The sequence below is a fragment of the Salvelinus namaycush genome, chromosome 31 (assembly GCF_016432855.1).
Source record: "Salvelinus namaycush isolate Seneca chromosome 31, SaNama_1.0, whole genome shotgun sequence".
Lineage (NCBI taxonomy): Eukaryota > Metazoa > Chordata > Actinopteri > Salmoniformes > Salmonidae > Salvelinus > Salvelinus namaycush.
Genome location: NC_052337.1, coordinates 16653995 through 16681037, shown reverse-complemented (window position 1 = coordinate 16681037; position 27043 = coordinate 16653995). Strand labels below are relative to the sequence as shown.

General features: G+C 44.2%; 2 protein-coding genes across 3 annotated transcripts in view; both read right to left on the bottom strand.

Moving 5' to 3' along the window:
- The window catches only part of LOC120026424 (volume-regulated anion channel subunit LRRC8A-like), a 32715-nt gene extending 32432 nt beyond the window's left edge, over window positions 1-283 (bottom strand). For both annotated transcript variants that reach the window (XR_005473087.1, XM_038971282.1), the window contains exon 1: window positions 4-283. The gene's annotated coding sequence lies outside the window, so the exon portion shown is untranslated. The remainder of the gene's footprint in view (window positions 1-3) is intronic.
- Window positions 284-13290: 13007 nt separating this feature from the next.
- LOC120025880 lies at window positions 13291-25373 on the bottom strand. Its single transcript, XM_038970593.1, has 9 exons — window positions 25122-25373; window positions 24043-24221; window positions 18522-18626; window positions 18224-18373; window positions 17757-17996; window positions 15857-16232; window positions 15400-15641; window positions 14865-15040; window positions 13291-14591 (listed from the first exon to the last, which is right to left on the bottom strand). Exons 1-9 carry the CDS (start codon window positions 25240-25242, stop codon window positions 13721-13723), a joined length of 2460 nt encoding a protein of 819 aa, XP_038826521.1. The 5' UTR covers window positions 25243-25373; the 3' UTR covers window positions 13291-13720.
- Window positions 25374-27043: the final 1670 nt, after the last annotated feature.

The window sequence follows — 27043 nt, the reverse complement described above, 5'->3', positions numbered from 1 at the left end:
CACCTAATTTGTTACAATAACTGTCTTTCGCCTCTTCCGCACATAAGTGATACATTTCTTAATGTTTCACAGAATGGACATATTTACGTTCACACACCATTCGCAGCAACATAAAATACTCGGGAGAGGCAGCTGTCTCCACCCAGGAAGTTGGATCATAATAACATGGTACCAAAGGGTTTCCACTGGGCTCGTTTGGGTGGTAAGTCTTACATGCTGACCAGACCGGACACGTCGCGTGCGCGAGCGTCGCAAAATAAAATTAGAAATCCATGCTATTCAATTATTGCACCCACACTGCTTGCGCTCGCCAATGAGCGTCTGCGACACCAAGGGCTAAAATAGATGTTGTTCCTATTTCTGACGCAGATCGCGCTGCAAGTCCTGCCTCTCCCATCTCCTCATTGGTTTATAGAAGCAGGTACCCACGTGCCATCTCCTCATTGGTTTATAGAAGCAGGTACCCACGTGCCATCTCCTCATTGGTTATACCCACGTGGGTGATAGAAAGACCAACTGTTTTTCCGGTAGTCGTGGTAATACAATGAAAGTTTAGATGCGATCACCATATAATTTAAACGATGAAAAAGCCTGGAAGGAGGAGAGATGACTAGAAACGATTCGGTTGGCCGTTTTATGTGTGGATTAATTGTCGGAGTAGAGATCCTTGTGCATTTCAGGTAAAATAACAACTCAATGTTTATATCCCAGGACAAATTAGCTAGCAACAGCAAGCTAGCTAAATAGGACAAATTAACGTTAGCTAGCAAGTGCAAGCTAACTAGCTAAATTACCATACATGTTTAATGCTTTTCGATCTGTCCCCAAATTAGTCATTGGTTCAGAGTTTGTTTTGATATTTTAACCTGCGTGTCGTGATTGCGTTTGGTGTGGGGGGGGCAAAATAAATGTATACACGATAGCGCACGCGCACAGCCGGTTTGGGCAAGGTGTTACATGCTGACCAGACCGGACACGTCGCGTGCGCGAGCGTCGCAAAATAAATTTTGAAATCCATGTTATTCAATTATTGTGCTCGCCAACGAGCGTCTGCGTTACCAAGGGCTAAAATAGAACTCCTTTCTATTTCTGACGCAGATCGTGCTGAAAGTCCTGCCTCTCCCATCTCCTCATTGGTTTATAGAAGCAGGTACCCACGTGCCATCTCCTCATTGGTTATACACACGTGGGTGATTGAAAGACGAAATGTTTTGCCTGTTGCCGTGGTAAAAGTGTAGATGCCAATCACCATATAAGTTCAAAGATGAAAAGCCTGGAAGGAGGATAGATGACTAGAAACGATCTGGTTGGCCGTTTTATGTGTGGATTAATTGTCGGAGTAGAAGACCTTGTGCATTTCAGGTAAAATAACAACTCAATGTTTATATCCCAGGACAAATTAGCTAGCAACAGCAAGCTAGCTAAATAGGACAAATTAGCTAGCAAGTGCAAGCTAACTAGCTAAATTGCCATACATGTTTAATGCTTTTCGACCACATTTCATCTTTCAAATTATATGGTGATCGCATCTAAACTTTCATTGTATTACCACGACTACCGGAAAAACAGTTGGTCTTTCTATCACCCACGTGGGTATAATGAATGTCATTGGTTCAGAGTTTGTTTTGATATTTTAACCTGCGTGTCGTGATCGCGTTTGGTGTAGGGCAGGGGTGTCAAACTCATTCCACGGAGGGCCTAGTGTCTGCAGGTTTTTGGTTTTTCCTTTCAATAAAGCCCTAGACAACCAGGTGTGGGGAGTTCCTAACTAATTAGTGATGTTAATTCATCAATCAAGTACAAGGGAGGAGCGAAAACCAGCAGACACTCGGCCCCCCGTGGAATGAGTTTGACACCTGTGGTGTAGGGGGACAAAATAAAACTTTCATAGTATTACCACGACGACCGGCAAAACATTTCATCTTTCAATCGCCCACGTGGGTATAACCAATGAGGAGATAGCACGTGGGTACCTGCTTCTATAAACCAATGAGGAGATGGGAGAGGCAGGACTTGCAGTGCGATCTGCGTCAGAAATAGAAAGGAGTTCTATTTTTGCCCTTGGCAACGCAGACGCTCGTTGGCGCGCACGAGCAGTGTGGGTGCAATAATTGAATAACATTGATTTCTAAATTTATTTTGCAACGCTCGCACAAGTGACGTGTCCGGTCTGGTCAGCATGTAACGATTGTCACCGACTTGACAAAAGTTATCCGCTCGAACGCGCCCATTCACATGCTCCCTGAAAAGCTGTAGTAATAAAGCAAATAATTCACTAGAAGGGAAATGCGTTGATTGAAGTTATGATGCCAATTATTCATGACAATCAGGCTGAGCAAGCTAATGTGCGTATTATCTGATTTCTAAATAACCACATATCTGAACTGAGTGGAGACTAGAGTGTTTGGAGTGAACCTCTGTGCAGTCAATACTTAAATGTAAATGTTTAAACCTTACCATGGACCTACCTATTTTTCTCCTCTGTTGCATGCCTTTCTTTGTTAGCTGAAATCCATACTTTTTAATAAAACAATCAAATACAAGCACATTTTTCCTCCATGCTGTTGCCAGGGGTGTCATGCACATTATTCCGAGAGGGGGCACGAAGTAAATGCGGATGGATGAGGGGGGTGACGACAACAGCTATTTATTGCAATCTGAAAACATGTGATGGCAGTAAATGAATGGCATGACAATGGGCCTCAGGATCATCACGGTAACTCTGCTCATTCAAATTGCCATCGATAAAATGCAATTGTGTTTATCTTTAGCTTATGCATGCCCATACCATAACCCCCCTGCCACCATGGGGAACTCTGTTCACAACGTTGACATCAGCAAACCACTCTCCCACATGATGCCATTTGCCCGGGACAGTTGAAACCTGGATGCCAGTGGCCATTCTCCAGCATGCCAGTGGTCATCAAAGGTGAGCATTTGCCCACTGAAGTCGGTTACGACACCAAACTGCAGTCAGTTCAAGTCCCTGGTCAGGACGACAAGCACTCAGATGAGCTTCCTGAATGACTGGGCATTCTAACATATCTGTATCCATTCTTCATCAATAACATCTCCCAGGTCTTCCTCAATTTTGTTTTGCATGTTTTGTACCATCGAGAAAAGCCTTCAACCTCAAGTTGATTTCCATTTTGGAAATCAACTTTAGAGGTTTGTCAGACTGCCTTAACATAGTTTCAATCAATGAAGCTTCTTGCTTGTCCAGTGTTTACTGCACAGAGAGAATAAAGTGCTGTATCAGGAAATGTTCACCTCTGTGCCGTCAGACTGTTCTTCCCTGGCTGCCTGAGCCTGATGAGACCCCTCATCTGATCCTGCTCAGAGGAGACATGACAAAGAATTACCTTGGTGTACATTTATACATTATATTATCCAAGAATAGAAATAGTACAATAATTGAAATGACCATTATTCCCAGATCCCAGACTGTATCTTTAAACTGCTGTACTGTAGCTACTGTAGGTATACCCATCAACTCAAGATGGAACTTTGTATCCATTCACTGATTGTTATACAATACTACAAAATTCACCTGAGCTCCATAGACTGGTCTTCCCTGGCTGTCTGACCCTGCAGGGACCCCTGTAACCACCGGATCCATCTGGCATGATCAGAGTAGTGTTGTGTACTGACTGTGCACCATGACAGTGAAGCATGTAAAGCTTTTTATACCATGTCAGTGTGAAAAGTAGGGAATTAGCTAGGGAAAAGGACAGATCAATAACATTACGCTGCTATACTGACTAATAAAAAATTATCGGTTTTCAATGGTTTGGCCGTGGTTTCAACGTTTGATTCAAGTCTAGGGTAATTGAGACAAAACTAATAGCTAAAGTTAGTGCGCTAGCTAGCTAACATTAGCAAACTTTTGGCTAGTTGTAGCTAATGGTACATTATCAAATTTACTTCTGTTGAAATGGGACAAACAAAGGATACAAAACATTACCATTGTCACGGCCGTCGTAAGGAGGAGACCAAGGCGCAGTGTGGTAAGTGTACATTCTTCTTTATTAAAAGAACGAACACTGAACAAAACTAACCGTGACGCTAATATGGATAGTGCAGACAGGCAACTAAACATAGATCAAGAACCCACAAAACCAATAGGGAAAATGGCAACCTAAATATGATCCCCAATCAGAGACAACGATAAACAGCTGCCTCTGATTGGGAACCAATTCAGGCCACCATAGACTTATATATACCTAGATTTACCAAAACCCCTAGACATACAAAAAACCCTAGACAATACAAACAAGCATACCCAATCTTGTCACACCCTGACCTAACCAAAATAAGAAAGAAAACATAGATAACTAAGGTCAGGGCGTGACAACCATACACACTACAGCTGTTAGATACTGCTACCTGACAGATAGAGGCTAGCTAGAGCTGAACTTGTCATGGTAGCTACTAGCTAGCTGCTAGTAGTTAATTCAATTCAGTCGAGAGGGGATGAAACATTAGTGAACGTAACATGAGCTCAGCACTAGGAATAAATACTTTAAAATTGTTTTCTTTCAAACAACAGTTACCTTGCCAGCTAGATCAGTCAACTAAAGAGTTGCCAGTTTCTGCTCTGCTCACAACTCTGATAAAATGAGTGACACAGACAGCAGCTGCCTCTGATCATCTCTCCCATGCTGGTCCTATACGCCAGCCTTTCAGAAGCTTTCCCTTAACACAGCCTGTCCGCACGCTCTGTGGTGTCCGTGTGGTCCTAAATCCAGCCTGCTGAAACCGGAAAACAGCCTACCCAACAGCTCTGATGCGTCCACATGGTCCGAAAGCACACAGAGGCTGCATTTTGTATTATGATATAACTGAGGGGGGCAAAAATGCAATTTCAGAATGTTGGGGTGGGAGGGGTCATGTCCCCCCGTCCCCAGTGAAAGTTGCACCCCTGTATTCATGACCCAAGAATTTAAGCAATTTTAATCAATTGTGGATCTATTTATTGCCAGTCTGTCAATCTTTGCATAGCTCTGTCTATGAATTTCCCAGTGGAAAATATCAATGAATTCAGTGAATTTGAATTTGCTGTCTATGAATGTCCAACTTCATAACATTTCTTGGATGCTAGTATTACAGAGATGTTTTTGTTGTTCTATTTATCAAGAAGGAATTATTAGGCTCATAACTTGAACAAATTAATTTACATACATACCTCCTCCTGCCCATCACCAGCAGCTAAAATAAAATCAGACGATGTGTGTCACTCTACACCAGGGTTTCCCAATAGGCGTACCCATGTCGTCCAAAAAGTTAGACTTTTGAATCATCTGTGCATAGAACAACAGATGAACAACAGATGTTGTGGCAGGACTTGAAACGAGCAGTTCATGCTTAAAAACCCACAAAAAGTCCAGACCTAATCCCAAATGAGATGTTGTGGCAGGACTTGAAACAAGCAGATGTTTGAAAACCCACAAATGTCGCTGAGTTAAAGCAGTTCGGCATGCAAGAGTGGGACAAAAGTACTCCACAGCAATGTGACAGACTGATCAACAACTACAGGAAGCATTTGGTTGCAGTCATTGCAGCTAAAGGTTATTGAGTGAAAGCGGGCAATAATTTTTTCACACAAGGCAATTGGGTGTTAACTTTTAAAACGGTATTGTGTTGATATACTATATACACTACAGTTCAAAAGTTTGGGGTCACTTAGAAATGTCCTTGAAAGAAAAGCACATCTTTTGTCCATTAAAATAACAGAAAATTGATCAGAAATACAGTGTTGTCACGTTCGTCGTAATTAGACCAAGGCGCAGCGTGATATGCATACATTCTTCTTTAATGAAGAAAGACCACTGAACAAATAAACAAAATGACCGTGAATCTATATAAAACGAGTGCTGACAGGCAACTTCACATAGACAAGAACCCACATACCCAAGGGAAAATGGCAATCTAAATATGATCCCCAATCAGAGACAACGATAAACAGCTGCCTCTGATTGGGAACCAATTCAGGCCACCATAGACCTATATATGCCTAGACTTACAAACACACCTAGACATACAAAACCCCTAGACAATACAAAACATGCATACCCACCCTCGTCACACTCTGACCTGACCAAATAATACAGAAAACATAGATAACTAAGGTCAGGGTGTAGACAAGTGTAGACATTGTTAATGTTGTAAATGATTATTGTAGCTTGAAATGGCAGATTTTTAATGGAATATCTAAGTAGGCGTACAGAGGCCCATTATCAGCAACCATCACTCCTGTGTTCCAATGGTACGTTGTGTTAGCTAATCCAAGTTTATCATTTTAAAAGGCTAATTGATCACTAGAAAACCCTTTTGCAATTATGTTAGCACAGCTGAAAACTGTTCTGATTTAAAGAAGCAATAAAACTGGCCTTCTTTAGACTAGTTGAGTATCTGGAGCGTCAGCATTTGTGGGTTCATTACAGGCTCAAAATGGCCAGGAACAAAGCCCTTTGTTCTGAAACTTGTCAGTCTGTTCTGAGAAATGAAGGCTATTCCATGCGAGAAATTGCCAAGAAACTGAAGATCTCGTACAACGCTGTGTACTACTCCCTTCACAGAACAGCGCAAACTGTCTCTAACCAGAATAGAAAGAGGAGTGGGAGGCCCCGGTGCACAACTGAGCAAGAGGACAAGTACATTAGAGTGTCTAGTTTGAGAAACAGGCGCCTCACAAGTCCTCAACTGGCAGCTTCATTAAATAGTACCCGCAAACACCAGTCTCAACGCCAACAGTGAAGCACGCACCCCTGAGGGGCCCCAGTGTTGAGGATCAGCGTGGCAGATGTGGTGTTGCCTACTCTTACCACCTGGGGGCGGCCCGTTAGGAAGTCCAGAATCCAGTTGCAGAGGGAGGTGTTTAGTCCCAGGGTCCTTAGCTTAGTGATGAGCTTTGTGGGCATTATGGTGTTTAATAACGCTGAGCTGTAGTTAATGAACAGCATTCATACATAGGTTTTCTTTTTGTCCAGGTGGGAAAGGACAGTATAGAGTGCGATTGCGTCATCTGTGGATCTGTTGGGGTATGTGAATTGGAGTGGGTCTAGGGTATCCAGGATGAGGTTGTCGATGTGAGCCATGACCAGCGTTTCAAAACACTTCATGGCTACCGACGTGAGTGCTACGGCGCGGTAATAATTTAGGCAGGCTACCTTCGCTTCCTTGGGCACAGGGACTATGGTGGTCTGCTTGAAACATGTACTGTAGGTATTACAGACTCGGTCAGGGAGAGGTTGAAAATGTCAGAAGACACTTGCTAGTTGGTCCGCACATGCTTTGAGTACACATCCTGGTAATCTGTCACGGCCTGCGACTTTGTGAATGTTGACCTGTTTTAAAGGTCTTGCTCACATCGGCTACCAAGAGCGTTATCACACAGTCGTCTGGAACAGCTGGTGCTCTCATGCAAGCGAGCATAAAAGGCATTTAGCTCATCTGGTAGGCTTGCATCACTGGGAAACTGGCGGCTGGGTTTCCCTTTAGGATTCAATCTTAATCCTGTATTGACGCTTTGCCTGTTTGATGGTCACTTATTTCTTATACTGTAAGTGTCCAGAATAGTGTCCCGCTCCTTGAAAGCGGCAGCTCTAGCCTTTAGCTTGATGCAGATGTTGCCTGTAATCCATGGCTTCTGGTTGGGATATATCGGATGCACCGATATGACATTTTTGGCCGATACCGATATCCAATATTTTCCTTGACAAAGAAAGCGATACCGATAACCGATATTTAATTTTTTTGTGGCCTTTCAAGCGTTCGAGTACAGTTAAATAGTTAACACACACACATGGACGCAGTGGTCTAAGGCACTGCATCTCAGTGCAAGAGGCGTCACTACAGTCCCTTGTTCGAATCCAGGTTGTATCACATCCGGCCGTGATTGGGTGTCCCAATAAATCACTGACAGTGTCACCAGCAGAGCACTCGCACACCATCACACCTCCTCCTTCATGCTTCACAATGGGAACCACACATGCAGAGATCATCCGTTCACCTGCTCTGCGTCTCACAAGGACACAGGGGTTGGAACCAAAAATCTAAAATTTGGACTCATCAGACCAAAGGACAGATTTCCACCGGTCTAATGTCCATTGCTCATATTTATAGACCCAATCAAGTCTCTTTTTCTCATTGGTGTCCTTTAGTAGTGTTTTCTTTGCAGCAATTCAACCATGAAGGACTGATTCACGCAATCTCCTCTGAACAGTGGATGTTGAGATGTGTCTGTTACTTGAACTCCGTAAAGCATTTATTGGGCTGCAATTTCTGAGGCTGGTAACTCTAATGAGCTTATCTCCTGCAGCAGAGGTAACTCTGGGTCTTTCTTTCCTGTGGCGGTCCTCATGAGAGCCAGTTTCATCATAGCGATGGATGGTTTTTGCGACTGCCCTTGAAGAAACGTTCAAAGTTCTTGACATTTTCCGGATTGACTGACCATGTCTTAAAGTAATGATGGACTGTCGTTTCTCTTTGCTTATTTGAGCTGTTCTTACCATAATATGGACTTGGTCTTTTACCAAATAGGGCTATCTTTTGTATACCAACCCTACCTTGTCAAAACACAACTAATTGTCTCAAATGCATTAAGGAAAGAAATTCCACAACTTAACTTTTAACAAGGCACACCTGTTAATTGAAATGCATTCCAGGTGACTACCTGTGCTGCATCAGATGACTTGGCCTCCACAATCCCCCGACCTCAACCCAATTGAGATGGTTTGGGATGAGTTGGACCGCAGAGTGAAGGAAAATCAGCCAACAAGTGCTCAGCATATGTGGGAACTCCTTCAAGACTGTTGGAAAAGCATTCCAGGTGAAGCTAGTTGAGAGAATGCCAAGAGTGTGCAAAGCTGTCATCAAGGCAAAGGGTGGCTACTTTGAATAATGTCAAATATAAAATGTATTTTGATTTGTTTATGTAACGGCTTCCGTCGGTAGAAGGAGAGGAGGACCAAAGCGCAGCGTGGTATGTATCCATATTTATTAGAATACTTCTTCAATACGAACAAAACAATAAACAAGCGAAAACCAACGAAGCTACAGTCCTGAACTAGAGAACATAAAACACATGAACGCACGAACAGGAACAATCACCCACAAACCAACAGTGAAAACAGGCTACCTTAATATGGTTCCCAATCAGAGACAATGACAAACACCTGCCTCTGATTGAGAACCATATTAGGCCAAACAACAAACCCAACATAGAAACACAAAACATAGAATGCCCATCTAGCTCACGTCCTGACCAACTAAACAAAGACTAAACAAAGGAAATAAGGTCAGGAACGTGACAGTACCCCCCCCCCCCTCCCCAAGGTGCGGACTCCGGCCGCAAAAGCTGAACCTATAGGGAAGGGTCTGGGTGGGTATCTGTCCACGGTGGCGGCTCTGGCACTGGACGTGGCCCCCACCCCACCATAGTTAATCCTCGCTTCCGTGGCCTCCTCTTAACGGCGACTCTCCAAATTAACCCCACTGGACTGATGGGCAGCTCCGGACTGAGGGGCAGCTCCGGACTGAGGGGCAGCTCCGGACTGAGGGGCAGCTCCGGACTGAGGGGCAGCTCCGGACTTAGGGGCAGCTCATGACTTAGGGGCAGCTCATGGCTGAAGGACAGCTCAGGCGGCTCCTGACTGGCGGGCGGCTCAGGCGGCTCCTGACTGGCGGGCGGCTCAGGCGGCTCCTGACTGGCGGGCGGCTCAGGCGGCTCCTGACTGGCGGGCGGCTCAGGCGGCTCCTGACTGGCGGGCGGCTCAGGCGGCTCCTGACTGGCGGGCGGCTCTGGCGGCTCCTGACTGGCGGGCGGCTCTGGCGGCTCCTGACTGGCGGGCGGCTCTGGCGGCTCCTGACTGGCGGGCGGCTCTGGCGGCTCCTGACTGACGGACGGCTCTGAAGGCTCAGGACAGACGGGCGGCTTTGAAGGCTCAGGACAGATGGGCGAAGGCTCAGGACAGACGGGCAGCTCAGATGGCACTGGGCAGACGGGCAGCTCAGACGGCACTGGGCAGACGGGCAGCTCAGACGGCGCTGGGCAGACGGGCAGCGCAGGCGGCGCTGGGCAGACGGGCAGCGCAGGTGGCGCTGGGCAGACGGGCAGAGGTGGAAGTGCGGCGAGGTGGAATAGCCCGCACTGGGCTGTGCTGGTGAACCGGGGACACCATGCGTAAGGCTGGTGCCATGTACACCGGCCCGAGGAGACGCACTGGAGACCAGATGCGTTGAGCCGGCTTCATGGCACCTGGCTCGATGCCCACTCTAGCCCGGCCGATACGTGGAGCTGGGATGTACCGCACCGGGCTAAGCACACGTACAGGAGACACCGTGCGCTTTTCCGCATAACACGGTGTCTGCCCGTACTCTCGCTCTCCACGGTAAGCACGGGAAGTTGGCGCAGGTCTCCTACCTGACTTCGCCACACTCCCCTTTATCCCCCCCCCCCCCCCCCAAGAAATTTTTGGGGCTGACTCTCAGGCTTCCAGCCTCGCTTCCGTGCTGCCTCCTCATACTACCGCCTCTCGGCTTTAGCTGCCTCCAGCTCTTCACGAGAGCGGCGATATTCTCCAGTTTTAGCCCAGGGTCCCTTACCGTTCAGAATTTCCTCCCATGTCCAGGAGTCCTGTGTAATGGGCCGCTGCTGCTGCTGCTGTCGCTGCTGCCCGTTACCACGCTGCTTGGTCCGGGTTTGATGGGTGATTCTGTAACGGCTTCCGTCGGTAGAAGGAGAGGAGGACCAAAGCGCAGCGTGGTATGTATCCATATTTATTAGAATACTTCTTCAATACGAACAAAACAATAAACAAACGAAAACCAACGAAGCTACAGTCCTGAACTAGAGAACATAAAACACATGAACGCACAAACAGGAACAATCACCCACAAACCAACTATGAAAACAGGCTACCTTAATATGGTTCCCAATCAGAGACAATGACAAACACCTGCCTCTGATTGAGAACCATATTAGGCCAAACAACAAACCCAACATAGAAACACAAAACATAAAATGCCCATCCAGCTCACGTCCTGACCAACTAAACAAAGACTAAACAAAGGAAATAAGGTCAGGAACGTGACAGTACCCCCACCCCCTCCCCAAGGTGCGGACTCCGGCCGCAAAACCTGAACCTATATCTGTCCACGGTGGCGGCTCTGGCGCTGGACGTGGCCCCCACCCCACCATAGTTAATCCTCGCTTCCGTGGCCTCCTCTTAACGGCGACCCTCCAAATTAACCCCACTGGACTGATGGGCGCCTCTGGACGGAGGGGCAGCTCTGGACTGAGGTGCAACTCCGGACTGAGGTGCAGCTCCGGACTGAGGGGCAGCTCCGGACTGAGGGGCAGCCCAAACCAACAGTGAAAACAGGCTACCTTAATATGGTTCCCAATCAGAGACAATGACAAACACCTGCCTCTGATTGAGAACCATATTAGGCCAAACAACAAACCCAACATAGAAACACAAAACATAGAATGCCCATCCAGCTCACGTCCTGACCAACTAAACAAAGACTAAACAAAGGAAATAAGGTCAGGAACGTGACAGTTTAACACTTTTTTGGTTACATAATTCCATAAGTGTTATTTCATAGCTTTGATGTCTTCACTATTATTCTACATTGAAGAAAATAGTAAAAATAAAGAAAAACTTTTGAATGAGTAGGTGTGTCCAAACTTTTGATTGGTAATGTATATATATATATACAGTAAATATATATTTATTTCATTGTTGGACATTAAAGGCTGTAAAATCACCAGGAAATTGGCCTCCCGAGTGGTGCAGCGGTCTAAGGCATTGCAGTGTTTGAGGCGTCACTACAGATCCGGGTTCAATCCCGGACTGTGTCGCAGCCAGCCGCGACCGGGAGACTCATGAGACGACGCACAATTGACCTAGCATTCTCCGGGTTCGGGGAGGGTTTGGCTGGCCGGGACGTCCTTGTCCCATCGCGCTCTAGCAACTCCTGTGGCGGGCCGGGCACATGCACACTGACACAGTCGACAGTTGTACAGTGTTTCCTTCGACATATTGGTGCAGCTGGCTTCCAGGTTCAGCGAGCAGTGTGTCAGAAAGCAGTGCGGCTTGGCAGGGTGTTGTTACGGAGTATGCATGGCTCTCAACCTTCACCTCTCCCGTATTCCGTACGGGAGTTGCAGTGATGGGACAAGACTGTAACTACCAATTGGATATCACGAAATAAAAAGTGAAAAAGTGATATGAAAAAATAAATCACCAGGAAATCAGCTCAAAGTGATTTTCATTTATACATCTATTTCTCAATGTAAGGTTCAAAATTATTATGTTTTTGTCAAATACTATATCTGTGGGTTTCATGCTGTCAATTTGCAATGTACAAATTATTTATAATTATTACTCCAACCTCGTGAAAATGACAAACTGCATACGTCAAAATTTTTCCAAAAACACTGTATATGGAAGGAGTGCCTTTGATTTGACGGCCTGCACGACGGTTAGAACCAATGACTGTTTCTGTGCATGAGCTTAGCTAGCCAACGTCACCATGACATCGTCTACAAGCGTTATCGGGGGATTTATATTGGAGAAGCAGTTTCTGCTTACTGTACTGTATTTGATAACATGCACAGTTTGAACTACTCCAGGAAGTGACATTGCAGGCTAGCTCAATGCTGACCCTTCTCATTGAGTAACTCAATGAGAAGGGTCAGTTGAAGGCCGACCAGGGTACATCTGATGTATTAGAAGCAATTATTGATACCATGATTGTCTTCGAAAAACAATTCTTTACACAATGATTCACCACGAAGACTGCCATTTTTGCATTCACGATAATGGGGATCCTGTTTTCTGTTAACTGTGCCTGCAGTACCGTGGTCGGCCTTGAACTTCTGAGAGCAGGTCGTTGTCCACTGCTGTACGCTCTCTTTCCTCCTCTACTGATGATACTGCATGCACTACAGTATCGTGTGTCCTGCCTAGGCATCTCTTTGCGTTGTGCACCTTGGAATCACACACTTACTAGGGAGAATGGAGGAAGGGGGTACTCTTTGCCTGGTCCATTCAGTGTGCTCCCGATGCAAAATACCACTGACAGATATTTTTATAAATAATTATGATAAAACGTGGGCTTAAAACTTAAGTTTAGTTTTTAATAAAAATAAATAAAATGGAAAAATCTGAGGGGGCACGTGCTTTTGTGCCCCCTATGGGCATGATGCCACTGGCTGTTGCTCGAACATGGCAACTCAGCGCAAATATGCCAAATGAATTTCAATGAGGAAACAATCAGTGGTTGTATTTGATTAACTTTTTATTTAAAAGGTATGGATTTCAGCAAACAAAGAAAGCCAGAGAGGACAAAAATAGGTACACGGTAAGGGTTTAAGAATTTACAATTTTGAAGTATCGATTGTACAGCGACTTGAAGAAAAGTTGGAGGTTCACTCCAAAAACTCTAGGTTCCACTCAACTCCGTCTGGAGTTGAGATACTTGGCTAATTTCTAAATAGTCTGGACTGTGCAATTTAACTGATTTATTAATTTGTTATGGAAAGGTTTGTGAACGTGCGCAGCGTCTTACATCAAGCTGACTCTTGTGAACAAGCAGTCAAACACTTTCTAGAACTAGATACAAAGTGATAACATCCTAACAAAGAGTTAGAAAGAAATAAGAGCAACAACCTGATTAATACCGTACTTTATTTTCCCTCTTTAGAAAAAAGCTATTTCTGAACATTTTCTACATCAACCTGGGAGAGTACTTTGATGCGTTTGGGCATGGCCACGATAATCTCCACCCCTGCCCTTTTTCTCTTCCCCTTGGAGGTGGAAACTGTTTTGACGCTAGCGTCCTTCTGAATCACCATGGCCTCACTCTGAGCCTGGAGAACGTCCAGTTTCTGCCTGAGCTCCTGTAGGTGGTCAATGTCGTTGATCCCGCTCACATTCTCCATGATGGATTTGAGTTTGGCCACACACTCCCTCCTCAGTTCCTCCCTCTCCCGCAGACCCTGTGAAGCCTGTGGGGCCACCCACTGTGTTTGTATGCTATGCAGTTGTAACTGTGGAGTTTGAGGAGTTTGCACCAGTGGCACTGTTTCTTCAGGCCCATCCCACTGAAGAGAGACTGGGGAAGCTGGGGAGAGATGCATTAGACCATTGAGGGCTTCCTCTATCTCCTCTGTTGTGGTGTGAATGGTCTGTGAATGCAGTGTGAGCAAAGGGTGGTCCCTGTATTTGGGACACAGGTGCTCCCAGGTCCAGTTAGGCTCAGACCTGAAGACGTGACAGAAGTGTTCACAGGGCAGGCGCTGGTCCCTCCACACCTCACACTCACAGGAGGGCCAGGTGGACTCTGAACCGAAGCTGACCGTGTAGGACCACGCTGCCCTGGTCTCTGCCAGACTCTTCACCCGGAAGGTGCCGTTGGCGGTGTCGCTGGCCTGCTCCACCACGATGTCGGGGTATTGCAGGGCCGCAGACATGTTGTCCATCACCAGGGCCACCACACTCCAAGGGCGATGCCACAGGAACGGAGGCACAGTGGGGTTGAGGCTGTACTCGCCAGAGGACTGGCTGTTGAGGTCTGTGTACCTGGAGGTTCAGGGAGTGTAGCAGGTTTAGACTGACCAAACATCAAAACACTTACATTAAAGGGGAATTACACTCCAAAATAAAAGTTTACAAAAGTAGTCAAATGTCAAGATGAGTCCACATCCTACATCTTAACCCCAATGGAGAAGATAAGCACTGTAAATTATATGGTGTTTATCTTCCATAAATTTAGCAGATATCTCAACAGAAGACTACTTTTGACAGCAAATACTATTCTAAATTACATTGAATCCTATTCTAAAACAAACTTACCTTTGGTGCATCTGTGGGAAGTAGTCGTCAACAAGGAACTGCAGCATTTGGCTCAGGGTGTCTTTTTTATGGACCTTCATGTTATTATGTGTGAAAAAGTCGCTCTGCATCTCCAGACCTCCGTTCACCATAGACACAAAGTTGACAATATCAACCCTCACGGCGTTCGCCCATCTCTGAATGAACAAAAACAAGAGCATGTAGCCAACCACTGTATGCCCCATTAGACTAGGATGCACATTATGGACCTATAGCTAGCATATTATGGATCTATAGCTAGATACCGCATCATGGATTCAGCTAGCAAAAACATAACACACTTGCTACTGTTACTTCTACAGACTGTCTACATACAGTAGGTGTGGTTTAAACATGCTGTCTGCTTCAGGATGAAAGCACCTCTAAGCACAGGTCTGAGATCTGCTTTCCGTCTAACCACCCTGACCTTCATTAATACGCAGGTGAAGACACAGCAGGTCCAGGACCTGACCCCATTGCCCCTGCGATTTCATTAATTGACATGTGCACTACAAACCTTCTCCTCTGACAGCCACTTGTTAGTGAACCAGTTCTTGAAAAGTTGTCTCTTTTCCAACCAGATGGGGCTCTGCTGTAATAGTTCTACTGCCCCCTGGTGTTGCTCTCTGGTAAGGGCTCCAGCGATGGCCTTCATCATATCAAAGATCCCCTCCTGGTTGGTGATGGCTCGCGACCGGTTGCTCAGCCACTTGGTCCAGGTCCTCTCCCGCAGGTGATCGCTGAAGACTGCCTGAGCACCTGAGATTGGAATGAGAAACAGTCCGTAATTATCAAACTCTAACACCCTCATCCTCTAGTATTTAGAGATTGTAAAAGATTAAACATGTTCTTGACCAACAGGTCTTTTCAAAAGAAAATCCTGAAACTCACAGCCAACAGTGTTGAGAGCACATTATGAAGCTAACTTGCTTTTCCCACCTCATAGCTAACATTAAAACCTCACCACTGTTCACCTGTGAATGCTGCCTCCACCGCCTTCATCTCCACAGGGCAGTGTTCAGTGAGGATGTAGGCTGGGCTCCAGCCCCGGTTCCACTGCCTGAACACCCCCAGCGCCTCCCCCAAGGCTTCGGCGCTCCTCGACTGCACCACAAACAGGCCCACCGGCGCCACGCTCACATTGGTGCGCACGCACAGGAAGAAGAGTGGCAGGGGGAAGCGCGTCCTCTTATAGGCCGCGTCCAGGAAGCACACCTCCTTGCCATACTGCCGAAGCAGCCGCCGCTGCCAGTCTGTCTGGTAGCAGAGCAACAGGTTCTCGCTCTCTGATTGAACCCTAAGCAGGAAGTTGATTCTAGGAGCTTCCGCCTTCCAATTCTCTGCCAAGGTCTAAGGGGGGGAGGGGAGGGGTTATGGTTAATAGCTGAGGTGAAACTTTTGCGTCCTTTCAATTATTTCAGTGCTAACCAAACTCATTTTTGCGCCAGTGTGAGCTTTATATATGGTTGTGCACCTTGACTTTTGCTATAACATGTCTGTCTTATTCTAAACCACAGCAGTGATATTCCCATGGCCTTATGTCATGGAGTAATATTTATCTGTGCTCTGTTACATCACACACAGTCCTTGGTTCTCAAAATGTTCCACTGAGGACACCTGTTAAAGTTCCCATGTATTAATTCACCATACCCAGTGTGTAGAAGTTTCAGACTACATACTTTCTAAAAAGCAGTTCCAGAATGAGGGGTGCTTTAGCTCTGCTGGTGTTGCTGTTCTGTCTGTTTGGGGAATGGGCTCAGGGAGAGAGTGGTGGGGTCCAAGAGAATGACATCACTCAACCCAGTTGTTGTTGTAGATTTACATAATAAATGGCCAGCATCTACTGTCAACAAGTAGGGTGGCAGGTAGCCTAGCGGTTAAGAGCGTTGGGCCAGTAATAGAAAGGTTGCCGGTTAGAATCAGCCGACTAGGTGAAAAATCTGTCTGTGCCCTTTGAGCAAGGCACTTTACCCTAATTGTTCATGTAAGTCACTCTGGATGAAAACGTCTGCTAAATTACTAAAATATAAATACAATCGCAATGGAGGCAATGACTATGTATCCAATTCAGTGACTCTGGCTGCGTTTAGACAGGCAGCCCAGTTCTGATCTTTTTTTCACTAATTGGTCTTTTGACCAATCAGATCAGTTCTGAAAAAGATCTGATGTAAACATATCAATTAGTAAACACAGCCTTTGTTGGTGGAGAAAGGAGTCTCTGGAAAGACTCCAGGCTCTGATCTGATGACAACAAACATTTTCAGTGGCTTTCTGCTCTTCCCATGTAAGGATAACGCACCACAAAGCTGTTATGAATTTATTTTTCTTGAATCCGTGGAAAACTCTGCATGTGGGTTCCTGAATTGTATAATAAAGGCTTGTCAAGTCTCTTTTTATCATGCACAGAAACAGGCACTGACACACAATCAACCAAACTGAAAGCTACAGACTGGGATTTTGGAAACTATTCAATTGTCATTTCAATTCTTGATATTTACTCATTGATTCTAGAAGAATATAACGTATCAATGCCTCATGTTTTCAGCACAACTGTCGGTTTATCCTTACCCAACATATTCACTTGCTTGATTTTGGGCATCAGGAGACTGAAAGCAATATATACTGAAAGCATGAATGTTGACATGCAGAATGTTTTGGAACTATATCAAAAAGTAGACTAATGAAACAATAGTGACTAAAATGCCCCTTTAAACAAGTGTTTCAAAGAGGGTGGGTGACATGCATACAAACTGTTCATAAATTGCATTGAAAACATACAGCTAACACCACAAGCCCCAATGGCCTTATCTCAGAAGACAATCCAAATATCTGATGAATAGGTGGGAATGATGGAGTGCAGCACAGCCTTCTCACCAGCAGGTTGACCAGGTCTATGTTGCTGTAGTGTTCCTCTGCGATGACCTGAGCCATGACGGCATGGATGGTTTTCTCTGTGGGGAAGAAGCGCCTCAGCGGCGGCGGGGTCGTGTCTCGGAACAGCTCCGTCCACACGTACTGGACCATCTGGTTCTTTACCTCCTTCACCTTCCTCACCCCCTGCTGCACCAACGCTCGGATGTAACCTTTGACCCTGTCGTCCATCTGATCTGCACCCTGAGGGAACGAGGAGAGAGTGGCTTTTGTTAAGTAGGGAGAAAATACCCCTAACCACTGTTACAGGGTCACATACTTGTATTCCACAGGGAATTTTAAGAGATCAAGGTTTTATTACATCTGTGTACCGAACAGACATACAGGCATACAGATACTAGTTATGTAGCCTAAAGAGAGTCCAATGCAATAGATCCCATGGTCATAGTATAGTAATAACATAGTAATACCTTTCCAATAGGATGGCCCTTGTGGTCAGTGACACTGGGTATTTTGAGGAAATACTGTATCTTCCACTGCACCGAGGCTGGGTCTGTCTGGAGAGCTTGTTTGATGGAAATAGACATGACCCTCCTCAACCGTGATGTGTCCTTCTCCAACTGATGCAGTATGGAGCGAGCGCACACACACACACAGATATAATTATGTATATTAGTCTGATGTGCATCCTAATGTTGACTGTGGTGCGCGGTCACTGGAGTTACATAATAAACATATATAAACATAAACACAGTATTTCACCCGTACCTTGAATCCAGGGAACTTGACAATGCGGCTGATTGTGAACACAGCAGGGCATGCTACCTTCTTGGTTTTCAGCAACAGGTTTCTTTTTTCCTTGCCATCTTTTGCCTGAAAGACCAAAATGAGTGGCAGGTGAGAATGGAATTGTTGAGATTGGTTGTGAACCCCACAACTACCTTGAAGCATTGATGAAACCAGGGTCATATTCATTATCATCAAGGACCATAACCACCCGACATCAACCACCCGAGACAAGGCATGTTCAACCCGCTATCATCCAGAAGGCGAGGTCAGTACAAGTCCATCAAAGCTGGGACCGAGAGACTGAAAAACAGCTTCTATCTCAAAGCCATCAGACTGTTAAATAGCCATCACTAGCCGGCCTCCACCCAGTACCCTGACCTGAATTGTCACTGTCACTAGCCAGCTACCACCCGGTTACTCAACCCTGCACCTTAGAGGCCGCTGTCCTATGTACATAGACATGGAATTACTGGTCACTGTAATAATGGAACACTGGTCACTAATAGTGTTTAAATGCTGTTTTACTCATTTCATATGTAAACTCAGCAAAAAAAGAAACATCTGTTTTTCAGGACCCTGTCTTTCAAAGATAATTCGTAAAAATCCAAATAACTTCACAGATATTCATTGTAAAGGGTTTAAACACTGTTTCCCATGCTTGTTCAATGAACCATAAACAATTAACGAACATGCACCTGTGGAACGGTCGTTAAGACACTAACAGCTTACAGACGGTAGGCAATTAAGGTCACAGTTATGAAAACTTGGGACACTAAAGAGGCCTTTCTACTGACTCTGAAAAACACTAAAAGAAAGATGCCCAGGGTCCCTGCTCATCTGCGTGAACGTGCCTTAGGCATGCTGCAAGGAGGCATGAGGACTGCAGATGTGGCCGGGGCAATAAATTATAATGTCCGTACTGTGAGACGCCTAAGACAGCGCTACAGGGAGACAGGAAGGACAGCTGATCATCCTCGCATTGGCAGACCACGTGTAACAACACCTGCACAGGATCGGTACATCCAAACATCACACCTGCGGGACAGGTACAGGATTGCAACAACTGCCCGAGTTACACCAGGAACGCACAATCCCTCCATCAGTGCTCAGACTGTCCGTAATAGGCTGAGAGAGGCTGGACTGAGGGCTTGTAGGCCTGTTGTAAGGCAGGTCCTCACCAGACATCACTGGCAACAACGTCACCTATGGGCATAAACCCACCGTCGCTGGACCAGACAGGACTGGCAAAAAGTGCTCTTCAATGACGAGTCACGGTTTTGTCTCACCAGGGGTGAGAGTCGGATTCGCGTTTATCGTCGAAGGAATGAGCGTTACACCGAGGCCTGTACTCTGGAGCGGGTGTGTCACAGCATCATTGGACTGAGCTTGTTGTCATTGCAGGCAATCTCAATGCTGTGTGTTACAGGTAAGACATCCTCCTCCCTCATGTGGTACCCTTCCTGCAGGCTTATCCTGACATGACCCTCCAGCATGACAAAGCCACCAGCCATACTGCTCGTTCTGTGCGTGATTTCCTGCAAGACAGGAATGTCAGTGTTCTGCCATGGCCAGCGAAGAGCCCGGATCTCAATCCCATTGAGCACGTCTGGGACCTGTTGGATCGGAGGGTGAGGGCTAGGGCCATTCCCCCCAGAAATGTTCGGGAACTTGCAGGTGCCTTGGTGGAAGAGTGGGGTAACATCTCACAGCAAGAACGGGCAAATCTGGTGCAGTCTATGAGGAGGAGATGCACTGTAGTACTTAATGCAGCTGGTGGCCACACCAGATACTGACTGTTACTTTTGATTTTGACCCCCCCTTTGTTCAGGGACACATTATTCAATTTCTGTTAGTCACATGTCTGTGGAACTTTTTCAGTTTATGTCTCAGTTGTTATTTGTTATGTTCATACTAATATTTACACATGTTAAGTTTGGTGAAAATAAACGCAGTTGACAGTGAGTACGTTTCTTTTTTTACGTTTCTTTTTTGCTGAGTTTATATACTGTATTCTAGTCAATGCCATCCTATTCAACTTTGTCTGTATATAAACACACTATTCTATCCTACGTATTCAACAGATACACTAAATATTCTATCCACATACTGTCCATAATGTCTATACAACACACACACACACACACACACACACACACACACACACACACACAGTACCAGTGAAAAGTTTGGACACACCTACTCATTCCAGGGTTTTTCTTTATTTTTGCTATTTTCTACCATGTAGAACAATAGTGAAGACTTCAAAACTATGAAATAACACATATGGAATCATGTAGATTTTCCTTCACTCTGTGTTCCAACTCATCCCAAACCATCTCAATTGGGTTGAGGTCAGAGGATTGTGGAGGGCAAGTCATCTGTTGCAGCACTCCATCACTCTCCTTCTTGGTCAAATAGCCCTGACACAGCCTGGAAAAGTGTGTGGGGTCATTGTCCTGTTGAAAATAGTCCCACTAAGCGCAAATCAGATGGGATGGCGTATCGCTGCAGAATGCTGTGGTAGCCATGCTGGTTAAGTGTGCCTTGAATTATAAATAAATCCCAGACAGTGTCACCAAAGCACCCCCACACCATCACACCTCCTCCTCCATGCTTCACAGTGGGAACCACACATGCGGAGATCATCCGTTCACCTACTCTGCGTCTCACAAAGACACGGCGGTTGGAATCAAAAATCTCAAATTTGGACTCATCAGACCAAAGAACAGATTTCCACGGGTCTAATGTCCATTGCTCGTGTTTCTTGGCCCAAGCAAGTCTATTCTTATTGGTGTCCTTTAGTAGTGGTTTCTTTGAAGCAATTCGACCATGAAGGCCTGATTCACGCAGTCTCCTCTGAACAGTTGATGTTGAGATGTGTCTTTTGAACTCTGTGAAGCATATATTTGGGCTGCAATTTCTGAGGCTGGTAACTCTGATGAAGTTATCCTCTGCAGCAGAGGTAACTCTGGGTCTTCCTTTCTTGTGGCAGTCCTCATGAATGCCAAGAGTGTGCAAAGCTGTCATCAAGGGAAAGAGTGGCTACCTTGAAGAATTACCAATATAAAATATATTTTGATTTGTTTAACACTTTTTTGGTTACTACATGATTCAATGTGTTATTTCATAGGTTTGATGTCTTCACTATTATTCTACAATGTAGAAAATAGTCAAACTAAAGCAAAACCCTTGAATGAGTAGGTATTTCCAAACTTCTGACTGGTACTATATATATATATATATATATATATATATATATATATATATATATACACACACGCGTGTTTGGGGTCATTTAGAAATGTCCTTGTTTTTGGTTTAAAAAAAATATTTTAAAATTTTCCATTAAGATAACATCAAATTGATCAGAATATAGTGTAGACATCGTTAATGTTGTAAATGAAAGCTGTAAACAGCACATTTTTTAATAGTACCCGCAAAACACCAGTCTCAACGTCAACAGTGAATAGGCAACTCCGGGATGCTGGCCTTCTAGGCAGAGTTGCAAAGAAAAAGCCTAATCTCAGACTGGCCAATAAAAAGAAAAGACGAACTCTGCCTAGAAGGCCAGCATCCCGGAGTCGCCTCTTCACTGTTGACGTTGAGACGGGTGTTTTGCGTGTACTATTTAATGAAGCTGCCAGTTGAGGACTTGTGAGGCATCTGTTTCTCAAACTAAACACTCTAATGTACTTGTCCTCTTGCTCAGTTGTGCACTGGGGCCTCCCACTCCTCTTTCTATTCTGGTTAGAGCCAGTTTGCGCTGTTCTGTGAAGGGAGTAGTACACAGCGTTGTACGAGATCTTCAGTTTCTTGGCAATTTCTCACATGTAATAGCCTTAATTTCTCAGAACAAGAATAGACTGACGAGTTTCAGAAGGAAGTTCTTTGTTTCTGGCCATTTTAAGCCTGTAATCGAACCCACAAATGCTGATGCTCCAGATACCTAACTAGTCTAAAGGCCAGTTTTATTGCTTCTTTAATCAGGACAACAGCTTTCAGCTGTGCTAACATAATTGCAAAAGGGTTTTCTAATGATCAACTAGACTTTTAAAATGATACACTTGGATTAGCTAACACAACGTGCCATTGGAACACAGGAGTGATGGCTGCTGATAATGGGTCTCTGTACGCCTACGTAGATATTCCATAAAAAAATCTGCCGTTTCCAGCTACAATAGTCAATTACAACATTAACAATGTCTACACTGTATTTCTGATCAATTTGATGTTATTTTAATGGACAAAAAAAGTGCTTTTCTTTCAAAAACAAGGACATATCTAAGTGACCCCAAACTTTTGAATGGAAGTGTATATATATATATACACTGTATATATACACTGCTCAAAAAAATAAAGGGAACACTTAAACAACACAGTGTAACTCCAAGTCAATCACACTTCTCTGAAATCAAACTGTCCACTTAGGAAGCAACACTGATTGACAATACATTTCACATGCTGTTGTGCAAATGGAATAGACAAAAGGTGGAAATTATAGGCAATTAGCAAGACACCCCCAATAAAGGAGTGGTTCTGCAGGTGGTGACCACAGACCACTTCTCAGTTCCTATGCTTCCTGGCTGATGCTTTGGTCACTTTTGAATGCTGGCGGTGCTTTCACTCTAGTGGTAGCATGAGACGGAGTCTACAACCCACACAAGTGGCTCAGGTAGTGCAGCTCATCCAGGATGGCACATCAATGCGAGCTGTGGCAAGAAGGTTTGCTGTGTCTGTCAGCGTAGTGTCCAGAGCATGGAGGCGCTACCAGGAGACAGGCCAGTACATCAGGAGACGTGGAGGAGGCCGTAGGAGGGCAACAACCCAGCAGCAGGACCACTACCTCCGCCTTTGTGTCTTGCTAATTGCCTATAATTTCCACCTTTTGTCTATTCCATTTGCACAACAGCATGTGAAATGTATTGTCAATCAGTGTTGCTTCCTAAGTGGACAGTTTGATTTCACAGAAGTGTGATTGACTTGGAGTTACATTGTGTTGTTTAAGTGTTCCCTTTATTTTTTTGAGCAGTGTATATATATATATATATACACACACACACACACACACACACACACACACACACACACACACACACAACACTCCGGACTCTGACATTGCTTGTCCTAATATTTATATATTTCTTAATTCCATGCTTTTACTTTTAGATTTGTGCATATTGTTGTTAAATATTACTGCACTGTTGGAGCTAGGAACACAAGCATTTCGCTACACCTGCAATAACATCTGCTAAATATGTGTATTCGACCAATAAAATGTTATTTGATTAGGCACCATATGGAAGAAAATTTACTGAAATAAGGTGGGACAACCTGAACTCCAATAAGAAAAGCTCCTTTCCTTTTTCCGTTGCACAATGTTTTGAAAAGTTTTGCTATGATGTGTCCTAATGAATTTGATCCAGGTTCAGATGCACAATATGTCCTAATCATTTACATGGAACACTTAAAAGCCGTTTCAGAATATCATAGATAGTAGCACCCTTTGATCCTCAAGTTCCTGCCTCTTCTTGATTCCACACTTTGCCCGGCCCCTGTGGCATCCCATCAGTTTGTGTCCGATGAACACAAAGGGTACGCCGTCAAAGGGGATACAGGGAGTACCCTTGCCGTACTTCCATTCCCAGTATAGCCTGTTCTTGTGGTCCTGTGGTTTCCAACCTGTTTAGCAGAACACATTGAAAGAGCCATGAGTCCAGGGGTGTATTCATTAGTCGGATTCTGTTGCAAACCGTTTTGCAATGGAAATCGTTTACTGTCTAGGTACCAAACAGAAGCTAACAGAGCAAACAGAACAGAACAAAATGGGGAGGGACCTACCTGAATTTGTCATATAGAAACTTGTTTTATTTTGCAAAACATTTTATGTATTGAGTAAACGGTTTACGACTAATGAATACACCCCAGTAGTTTGCAGAATATACATCACTAGCTACATAAGAATAATAATCAATCAATGGCTACTTAGTATAGTAGTATCAGTAGCTAAATAGTATAGAAGGGCTAAAAGATATCAGTAGCTTGATCAATGCACGTTTGCTCCAGAACACTCTCAAAGATGTTTTATAACTAACCCAAGATAGACTAGAGCCTGTAGTTTCCAATAGGAGCAAATTAATCATAGTGAGCAGAAGAAGCAAGGAGATGGGCAGAGCCAAGCACGAGCTACTGAGATCCTATTGGCGCGTTCTAGCATTGATTTGCATATCTCCTTTAGGGAACGACTACTCTGTGAAGTGCCCTTGCACTCCTTCTAAAGAACGTATATTTTTAAAACCGTGGCAAAGGGTGAAGTCTACAAAACACAGTCCAATCTCTTACAGATTATACATCTAAAAGAACTGTATAAAGATCAAATTTTTCATCAATGAGAAAATTTGCAATGTTGGCGAAAATCCATCTCGCTCCATCTTCTCTCACTGCCGGCCACTGGGATTCCTCTCATCACCATATTTGGGGTAGAGAGGAAACGCCAACAGGATGCATCACATTTATACATCCGGTGAAATGTCTGTCTCATTGTTATATCTGTGAAGCTCTTTAGCTTGCTAGCTAGCTTACCTTGGTCATTGAAGCGCTTGTCCACACGGTAAGAAATATATTTCACACAGGTTGACTCTTCGACGTGTGAGATATGCTTATTGACCTCTTCAATTGTTTCAAAGACCGCTTCGTTGCTCATTTTTGATTATTATCTGCTACCAACGCAGAGAAACAGTCATGTAAACATTCAAATAATGTAGCTAGCTAGCTAAGTACCAGCACAGAGTTTCTAAATCCAGAGGTACAACATCGCGAGGCTTCTGGAAACGTTTGCGAGACCGACCAGGCCGGGGGTTGTGGTTTGAGACGTCAATGCGCAGTTCTGCGCGAGACGCCTTTAGACCAGCGGACGTGTTTTTACCATAGAGAATGATTGAGGAGAAACCGTACCCATTACATTAGGAAAACTGTTGTAATGAACACTTATGAGAATGGTGGACTGAATTTTCTGGACTTTACTACTTTAAATAATAGTTTTAAGATCAATTGGACAAAACAATTCCTAAGAAGACCCACTTCTATCTGGAATGTTATTCCTCATCATGTCTTCTCTACTTTTGGTGGCCTTAACTTCATGTTGTTGTGCAATTATAATATTGACAAAATTCCAGTGAAACTTTCTGCTTTTCATCGGCAGGTTTTCTTGTCATGGTCCTTAATTTATAAACACAATTTTTCTCCACACATATATTATATATGGAATAATCGGGATATATTGTATAAAAATACCTCTTTGTTTTTAGAATATTGGTTCCGAAATAATATCATATTGGTGAGCCAACTGGTAAATGCAGAGGGTCTTTTACTCAGTTATAAGGAATTCTTATCTCTTTACAAGGTCCCTGTAACACCTAAAGATTTTGCAATTGTTTTAGACGCCATTCCCTCAGGTGTTGCTCTGTTATTCAGGAACGTGTCAAGACCTGACCCTCAGAGCCTACCTTCTATTGACCCTGTTGACTCATCAGTAGGAAAGATTTGTTTCTCTTTTGGCCCATTCAACAACAGAGCGATACGAACCTTGTTTCAGCAGGATGTTGTATCTATACCTCATGTCATGCCTTATTGGAATGGATTTATTGATAATATCTGTTGGAAAAAAGTTTGGATGTTGCCACACACATACCTACTTGTTAACACAATTTAGGAGGTTTCCTTTAAAAGTATTCATAAATATTATCCTGCCAACCACTATATGAAGAAGTTTAAGGAAAACATCAACTCAAATTGCTCCTTTTGTAATGACCACCCAGAAACAGTGTTGCATCTTTTTTGGCATTGTATACATGTAAGAAAACTGGCAAGACATCAGTAGATTTATAATTGAACACATTTATGAAGATTTTACACTATTGTGGAGAGATGTACTGCTTGGATTCTTTACATACGATAAAAATAAGCTGAAACATTTTGATGTAATTAATTTCATTATTCTTTTGGCCAAATTTCATATACACAAATGTAAATTTACTAACAAAAAAACACATTTTCTTACCCTACAAAAAGAAATTGAACTGTATTTTAAGACTATTAAATACTCTACTAACAAAAAAGCTGTTAGAATTGTAAGTATGTCCCTTAAGGTCCTTGTGTAATTGTTATGTGATATTGTACCCCCTAGCTCGATTGTCCATTATATATAATCTATATATACTTGTGTTCCCTTATGTACTTTCTGTATTGATTTGTTGTTAAAATGATTGAGGCCAACAAGCCATTTTAGCATGGGCATGCTGTTGCTATAATGGCACAGATATAAAGCTGAGTCCTATTTATCTCTATGCTTTCTACCAATGATTTATATATACACATTTGATTTAAAAAAAAAGTTGTAATAAATGGCACCTTTGTTTAACTAGGCAAGTCAGTTAATAAGAACAAATTCCTAGATGGCCAGCCTAGATGGCCAGCATCCCGGAGTCGCCTCTTTACTGTTGATG